Source organism: Haematobia irritans, chromosome 5 (genome assembly GCF_050003625.1).
Source record: "Haematobia irritans isolate KBUSLIRL chromosome 5, ASM5000362v1, whole genome shotgun sequence".
Classification (NCBI taxonomy): domain Eukaryota; kingdom Metazoa; phylum Arthropoda; class Insecta; order Diptera; family Muscidae; genus Haematobia; species Haematobia irritans.
In genome coordinates this window covers 101,276,617-101,286,016 of record NC_134401.1, presented here as the reverse complement: position 1 = coordinate 101,286,016, position 9,400 = coordinate 101,276,617, and the positions used below count along the sequence as shown (strand labels likewise).

At 33.5% G+C, this 9,400-nt stretch overlaps 1 protein-coding gene across 1 annotated transcript in view; it reads left to right on the top strand.

Moving 5' to 3' along the window:
• Positions 1-1,790: 1,790 nt before the first annotated feature.
• Positions 1,791-9,400, top strand: part of GstE13 (Glutathione S transferase E13) — a 14,802-nt gene continuing 7,192 nt past the window's right edge. Inside the window, exons 1-3 of the mRNA XM_075312127.1 lie at positions 1,791-1,990; positions 2,170-2,218; positions 2,301-2,362. Of these exons, the coding sequence (XP_075168242.1) occupies positions 1,896-1,990; positions 2,170-2,218; positions 2,301-2,362 (206 nt within the window). The 5' untranslated portion in view covers positions 1,791-1,895. The remainder of the gene's footprint in view (positions 1,991-2,169; positions 2,219-2,300; positions 2,363-9,400) is intronic.

Sequence of the window (9,400 nt, the reverse complement as noted above, 5' to 3'; positions counted from 1 at the left end):
CCAAAATTTATCTGATTCAGTTGAAATTTGGTACGTGATGTTAATATGCAAAAATTGGTCGATATCGGTCCATAATTATATATAGGCCCCATATAAACCGATCCTCAGATTTGACCTCCGGAGCACCTTGGAAGAGCAAAATTCTTCCCATTCTGTTGAAATTTGGTACGTGATGTTAGTATAGGATATCCAACAACCATGCAGCAATTAGTTGCTATCAGTCCATAATAATATATAGCTCTCATATAAACCGATCCCCAGATTTGACCTCCGGTGCCTTTTGGAGAAGCAAAATTCATCCGATCTGGTTGAAATTTGGTACGTGGTGGTAGTATATGATATTTAATAACCATGTGTTGAAATTTGTGGATGACAGTCTTTCGTATAAGTTTCTACGCAATCCATGGTGGAGGGTACATAAGATTCGGCCTGGCCGAACTTACGGCCGTATATACTTGTTACAATTTGAAAAACTTTTTCGCTCCGACCAGGGATTGAACCTGGGTTTACTGGCACCATAACAGAACGCCTTAGCACACTCAGCCACAAACGCCATTGAACATAAAGCTTCGAAAGGTCAATTCAAATGTTTGTGATATGATCGTAATACGACACCAAGGAATAACATTTTAATTGCTTCTCGAGATGTTCTTTATTAGTATGAACGAAAAAATAAGAAACGCAGGTTCAAATCTCACCAGCGGCAATTTTTTATCAAATATTTTTCTAAAAAAATATTTTTTTTTTGTTATGCATCGTTTTTATTTTTTATTTTCGGCATATATTTTCGTATAAATATATTTTTTCCATTAAAAATCAACAAAAAAATTAAAAATTCTCGTAATTTGCAAAACGTTCTCAAAAGAACTTCTATGAAAGCGAAAAAGTCAAATGGCAGAGGTTCAAATCCCAGCGGGGATGAAATTTATTTTTTATTTTTATTATTTTTTTACTTTTTTATTTATTTTCTTTTTTTTTTAATTTTTTTATTAGTTTTCTATTATTTTGTAAAATTGAATTGTCCAAAATTTGCACATAAAATAGCCTGATTGCGTACTTTCTAATACTTGTCCACAAGGACTGCATCGGAAGTAGAAAAAAATCATTGGGGGATCCCAAGATGCGCTTTAGAAGAAATGTTTGTGTACTTGTCCAAAAGGACTGCATCGGAAGTGGAAAAAAATCATTGGGGGATCCCGCGATGCTCTTTAGAAGAAATGTTTGTGGACTTGTCCAAAAGGACTGCATCGGAAGTTGGAAAAACTCGATGGGGGATTCTGGGATGGGCTTTAAAAGAAATGTTTGTGGAATAACTTCCAATTTTTTTTTTGCTGGGTGGGTAAGTGATTCGACTTAAAATTGGTTATTTTTATATAAAAGAAAAATTTCAACTTGACTTTAATAATTCTGAAAAATTCTTCAAAATTAATAAATTCGTCTTTAAATTGGTTAACTTTTTGTACCTGGACTGCAAAGCAAAAAAGTCATTCGAAAATAGGACATAACATAGTTTGTACTTGAAGTCCAGTATGAATTTGGAAATTTAAGTTGTTTTTAACACGTTTCTAAAGGACTTTGATAACATATGAAGAAAATGGTAGAAAACGAATCTATGCTAAGCAACACTCGCATTCGAATGTTAAAGACATGAAATCTTTGGCATCATTGTGATGGGTATAAAAACAAAATTGACTTAGTCTACTATAGAATTAATGCATTTGTTTTTTGGTTTTGCACATGTTGCTTCAAAAGCAATGTAGAATACATTCACCACTTTAGTTTCTCTTCATTCATAGTCAAGAACAGTTCGTTGAATTCGTGTCCCACTTTTAAAACACAAAGTGAATAGAAATAAAACAGACAAAATATATAAACAAAAATCGTATACAAAAGAAATGGCTAAACCCACATTGTACTATGCCCTGTTTAGTCCACCGGCTAGAGCATGTATGATAACAGCCAAATTAATAGGCCTAGATTTAGATCTAAAGTGAGTTTGTCTACAATAAAATCAGGATAGTTTCATCTATCCATAAATTACATAATTTTTTAAGATACAAATGCAATAATTTTTTATTTATTTATTTAATTTTTTTTAATGTTTCTTTATTTTTTTATTTATGTTTTTTATTTATTTATTATTACTTACTTTATTTATTTATTTATTAGATTTGTTGACTTCTCACAAAAAGAACATTTAAGCGAAGAATTTTTAAAGGTAAGAAAAACTGCGTCACAAATTTACTGTGAAAAAACCACAAAAATTCATATTGAATTTCATTCAATTGTTTCAATTACAGCTAAACCCTCAACATCAGATACCGGTTTTTGTGGATACCGACGGTGAAGTCTATGTTGACAGGTATGTGGTTACAGGGGCATGTAGAGTGGCCAGCAGAATATTTTGTATATTATGTACTTTGGCATATTTTTGCAGCATAAAAGAAGTGGAGTTACTTCACAAAAAGTGGTTTGAATTCCCAACTTTTGATCTGAAAGTACACATGCAAAGAAAGAATATGAGGACATCCGATATGTTTCAAGAGCATGATATCATTTTGGACGGGGTCCATGACACATTTTTATCGGAAAGATATTTTTTCTCGCCAAACCATGTTAATTTCCGAGAAAATAATATGTTTGCGACAAACATGTTACATGTTCCCCGTCTGAAAATAACAATTTGCTCTTGAAATATGTTTGAGGTGATCATATTCCTTCTCAAGAGCATAATGTTATTTTGGATGGGGAACATGAAACATTTTTATCGGAAAGATATTTTTTCTCGCCAAACCATGTTAATTTCTGAGAAAATAACATTGTTGCCACAAACATGCTTCATGTTCCCCGTATAAAAATAACAATTTGCTACTGACATATTTTTAAGGTGATCATATTCCTTCTCTGGGTATAGTGAAAATTTGTATCATATACAATGAATTTTACTCTTAAGCATTGTAATTACACAGTCGTGAGGCCAAAGATTTCATGTCCTTAAAATACGAATGCAAATTTTGCTTAGCAAAAAAACGCTTTTCTATCATATAAAATTGTTTTCCTTGTCCAAAAGTCAATAAACTTTTCAATGAAGACGCTTTTTCTTTATAATTAAGTGATTGGACTTAAAAATGGGTATTACAACATGAAAGAAAATGTTTTTGGACTAAGGTCAACTTGACTTTAATAATTCAGAAAAATTCTTTAAAATTAATGAAATTGTCTTAAAGATTGTTGCCTTTTTTACATCTTGACTGCAAACAAGTATATATAGACGTAAGTTCGGCCAGGCCGAAGCTTATGTACCCTCCACCATGGATTGCGTAGAAACTTCTTCTGAACACTGCCATCCACAAATGAATTACTTGGGTTGCGGTAACGCTTGCCGATGTCAAGGTATGTATCTTAAACCCTCCTAACACCGTCTTCTAAATTATCAGTAAGTCCATACGTGGTATATACTAAATTAAAAAAGACCGATTAAATACGTATATAACATAATTCAGTATGACAAAATTTTCTATAGAAATAAAATTTTGACAAAATTTTTCTATAGAAATAAAGTTTTGACAAAATTTTCTATAGAAAAAAAAAATTGACAAAATTTTCTACAGAAATGAAATTTTAACAAAATTTTCTATAAAAATAAAATTTTAACAAAATTTTCTATAGAAAAAATTTTTTGACAAAATTTTCTATAAAAATAAAATTTTGACAAAATTTTCTATAGAAATAAAATTTTAACAAAATTTTCTATAGAAATGAAATTTTAACAAAATTTTCTATAGAAATAAAATTTTGACAAAATTTTCTATAGAAGAAAAATTTTGACAAAATTTTCTATAGAAATAAACTTTTGACAAAATTTTTTATAGAAATAAATTTTTGACAAATTTTTCTATAAAAATAAAATTTTAACAAAATTTTCTACAGAAATAAAATTTTGACAATACAGTTGAAGCTCGGTTTAACGAACGATATATTGTCAGGCCCTTTCGTTATTTAGAAATATTCGTTAAATCGAACGGGAATATTAAATGTTAACTTTTATTGAAAATCGTAGTTTTTTTTACCAGATGAGTAAAAATTCAGAAGAATGTGGCAAAATTAAACTACACAGGCATTTAAAAAAATATTACTTTAAATAATCCTTAAAAACTGATGAGCTTGATATACATATCTAGGTTAGGTTGAAAAGAGGATCCAAGATTCGCTGTCTCAGGAGAGCCTGTATACACCCATGAAAATACCTTCTTAGACGAATTCCCTGATTTGTTTCCAGTCCCCAGTTTCAAGATGGGCCAGGCATAACTATTATTACACTATTACTCTGCTGCTCCTGTCGGCATAGATGTACTCTCAACGCTAGATTACAGTTTCGGCCGAACACCAAGAAAGTTTTTCAGCGGTAATTTATCCCTCTATGTAATTATGCTGATATTCCTGTGCATTTCATAGTTTCTCTTCAGCTATAAGAAGGAGGTTATTTGTCATTGAGATAAATATACAATCTGGTAGCACTCATTAATAAGAGAAAAATTCACCACCTGCCCAACTGGCGATCCTACGAAAATTTGGTGCATATTACCACCTATCACAGGACTAGTGCCAGTGCACCAGTTTGTCACACACGCTCACAAAAAATCGCTTCTGTAACATATACTCCCAAACATATTTTGCTTCAAGCATATACATTTTTGGCTATTGCCCAAACATTTATATGTTTGATCTCTTCCAATATATAATAGTTTGAAAGCATATTGGTCTAAACAATATATGTTTGGGTAGTCTAAGTTCCAAACATTTTGTATTTTTGCATCCAAATTCAATAATGTTGTCTTCCAAAAAACAATATGTTATTATGTGAACATATAATATGTTTGGAAGCATTTTGCACCCAAAAATATTATATGCTTAAAAAAATCTCCCAAACAATATTGTGCTCAAAATTTTATTTATTTATTTATATATTTACAATCATAATGAATTATGAAAATAAACAGGTAATATAGGTGCTAACAACATAGGTTTTCGACCTGAATGCTCAAAATTTTGTTTCTGCCCAATTGTATATTCCCCCACATCTTTCTCACTTCCACGAGATTTTTTAGTTCTTAGCACCTTTTTCTGTAATACAAACATTGTAGAAGAAACTATTCAATTGTATGATTTTTTTTTTATTTTAATTTTACCTTTTGCCGGACGGGGATTCGAACAGCGGACCACACAGTTTGTAAGGATCAAAGAAGTAGCTGATCAATTGCCCAAGGAAAAATAAAATGTTAATTTTGTAATAACAAGCAACAACCACCAACTTAATTCAATATCGCTCCCTGTTAAATAGCGCTCCAAGCTACTAAACACATATATGTTTATAGGCTATTTCTAAATTAATATATGTTTGCATCCAAGCATATTATATTTACAAACATTTTATGTTCTAACATATTAACATATATGTCCCACACATGTTATGCTAGTTTATGAACATTATATGCTTGCACTCAAAAATATTGTGTTTAAAAATTTGTGTTCCAAACATATAATGTTTATAGCCAAACATATGAAAAACAGTCTTTTTCATCCGTGCAGGTTTTAGATTTGCATATAATTTATTGATTTATATTCTCTATTGATTGGATCTAGACATTTACCAATGGGTCAGCATATTCCAAATTTTTCCCATCCTTGTGTAATTGGGATGCGCCAAATAAGGGTTTGTCCCGGACTGGTTAATGAGGACCTGTCTAGTCCTACTAAGTTCTCCTAGGTCATGTCCTTTGGAATGAGTTCAAGCCGTGTCCTACAATGTAAATGTACACAGTCAATGACAAACCCGTGTTAAAATGATCGGTCCCGTCCATACGTTTCGACCAGGTCTGGGACTGGTCCATTCACATCAGGGAGTAGTCCTGTACCGGTTCTGGGGTATATCCATTTTCCGTAGCGAAGCTGTCTCTCTATCTAACCTAAATTTACCTAGTTATCCGGCCATTGAATTTGTGTTTCCAAACATTTGATGGAATCTAAATACCTTGGGAATGCCGTACTTTGTGGACATTTCCGAAGGACTTAAGCCACTCTCACAATCGTGAAATATTGCTGGTTTTTAGTTGTCAATTTTCTTAAGATTAAAAGCGTTTTCGTTAAATCGAACGTAAATTTTGTTCAACCGTTCGTTATTTAGAATACTCAATGTTATGAATTTGGACGTTCGTTAAATTGGATTTTCGCTAAATGGGATATTCGTTAAACAGAGCTTCGACTGTATTTTCTATAGAAAAAAAATTTTGACAAAATTTTCAATAGAAATAAACTTTTGACAAAATTTTTTATAGAAATAAAGTTTTGACAAAATTTTCTATAGAAATGAAATTTTAACAAAATTTTCTATAAAAATAAAACTTTAACAAAATTTTCTATAGAAATAAATTTTTGACAAAATTTTCTATAGAAATAAAATTTTGAAAAAAATTTCTATAGAAAAAAATTTTGGTAGATTATTTTTGGCTCGAGTGGCAACCATGATTATGAACCGATATGGACCAATTTTTGTGTGATTGTGGATCGGCTATATATAACTATAGACCGATATGGACCAATTTTGGAATGGTTGTTAGCAGCCATATACTAACACCACGTTCCAAATTTGAACCGGATCGGATGAATTTTGGTCCTCCAAGAGGCTCCGGAGGTCAAATCTGGGGATCGGTTTATATGGGGGCTATATATAATTATGGACCGATATGGACCAATTCTGGCACAGTTGTTAGAGACCATATACTAACACCATGTTCCAAATTTCAACCGGATCGGATGAAATTTGCTTCTCGTAGAGGCTCCGCGAGCCAAATCTGGGGATCGGTTTATATGGGGGCTATATATAATTATGAACCTATGTGGACCAATTTTTGCATGGATGTTAGATACCATATACTAACACCACGTTCCAAATTTGAACCGGATCGGATGAATTTTGCTTCTCCAAGAGGCTCCGGAGGTCAAATCTGGAGAACGGTTTATATGGAGGCTATATATAGTTATGGACCGATATGGACCAATTCTGGCACGGTTGCTAGAGACCATATACTAAAACCATGTTCCAAATTTCAACCGGATCGGATGAAATTTGCTTCTCTTAGAGGCTCCGTAAGCCAAATCTGAGGATCGGTTTATATGGGGGCTTTATATAATTATGAACCTATGTGGACCAATTTTTGCATGGATGTTAGATACCATATACTAACACCACGTTCCACATTTGAACCGCATCGGATGAATTTTGCTCCTCCAAGATGCTCCGGAGGTCAAATCTAGAAAACGGTTTATATGGGGGACCGATATGGACCAATTCTGGCACGGTTGTTAGAGACCATATACTAACACCATGTTCCAAATTTCAACCGGATCGGATGAAATTTGCTTCTCTTAGAGGCTCCGTAAGCCAAATCTGAGGATCGGTTTATATGGGGGCTATATATAATTATGAACCTATGTGGACCAATTTTTGCATGGATGTTAGATACCATATACTAACACCACGTTCCACATTTGAACCGCATCGGATGAATTTGGCTCCTCCAAGATGCTCCGGAGGGCAAATCTAGAAAACGGTTTATATGGGGGCTATATATAATTATGGACCGATATGGACCAATTCTGGCACGGTTGTTAGAGACCATATACTAACACCATGTTCCAAATTTCAACCGGATCGGATGAAATTTGCTTCTCTTAGAGGCTCCGTAAGCCAAATCTGAGGATCGGTTTATATGGGGGCTATATATAATTATGAACCTATGTGGACCAATTTTTGCATGGATCTTAGAGACCATATACTAACACCACGTTCCACATTTGAACCGCATCGGATGAATTTTGCTCCTCCAAGATGCTCCGGAGGTCAAATCTGGAAAACGGTTTATATGGGGGCTATATATAATTATGGACCGATATGGAAAAATTCTGGCACGTTGTTAGATACCATATGTTATACTAACACCATGTTCCAAATTTCAACCGGATCGGATGAAATTTGCTTCTCTTAGAGGCTTCGCAAGCCAAATCTGGGGATCGGTTTATATGGGGGCTATATATAATTATGAACCGATGTGGACCAATTTTTGCATAGTTGTTAGAGACCATATACTTACACCATGTACCAAATTTCAGCCGAAACGGATGAAATTTGTTTCTCTTTGAGCCTCCGCAAGCCAAATCTGGGGATCGGTTTATATGGGGGCTATATATAATTATGGACCGATGTGGACCAATTTTTGCGAGGTTATTATAGACCATATGCAAACACCATGTACCAAATTTCAGCCGGATCGGATGAAATATGCTTCTCTTAGAGGCTCCGCAAGCCAAATCTGAGGGTCCGTTTATATGGGGGCTATACGTAAAAGTGGACCGATATGGCTGATTTGCAATACCATCCGACCTACATCAATAACAACTACTTGTGCCAAGTTTCAAGTCGATAGCTTGTTTCATTCGGAAGTTAGCGTGATTTCAAACAGACGGACGGACGGACGGACATACTCAGATCGACTCAGAATTTCACCACGACCCAGAATATATATACTTTATGGTGTCTTAGAGCAATATTTCGATGTGTTACAAACGGAATGACAAAGGTAATATACCCCATCCTATGGTGGAGGGTATAAAAAAGTAACTAAAAGTAAAGAAGAAAATCATTGGCGCCAAATCATGACCATTTTAACCATACAGTAGTTCATTCTTACTATTTTTGTGAATCGTACGAAAATCTTCTTTTGCTTTAGTTCATATTGAACTTATGTGTACTGTCATTGAACTTTATACTCACGTTTAGTTCATAAAAATTTTGAGACATACTTAAAAAAGTTTTAAGTATGTCATTAAGCTTTGGAAAATTTCGATAAAAATAATAAAATTTAACTACAAGCAAATAAATTTTTTCCAATAAAAATAAGTTAAATTTAGCGTTAGTTTAACTACGGAAATTTTTTCTGTGTATGTACATGAAACTTTGTACAAGTAGTTGTTATTAACGTCGGTCCGATGGTATTGCAAATTTCATACTATCCGTCTGAAATTTGATGCGTATATACTAGGGTGTGCAAATAACCTTTTTTTTGAAAAATCAGCTTTAGGTTTATCCGAAAATCCCAATTTAGGTCCTTTTGATTTATATTTCGATCGTAGTTAGTATTGAAAAAAAAACACAATTTTCTGGATTGTTTTTAAACATAGAAACCTTTAAGTACACGTCGCGCCCTTTCACCTGATACCAGGCTGGCCTGGGTAGGATTGTACGCGTCACGTCCATTCTTTTGCTACAAAAATAGCACAGAGGGCCATTTCCCTTAGATTAATCCATCCTAGTTATTATTTTTCCATTTACCGTATTCAATCA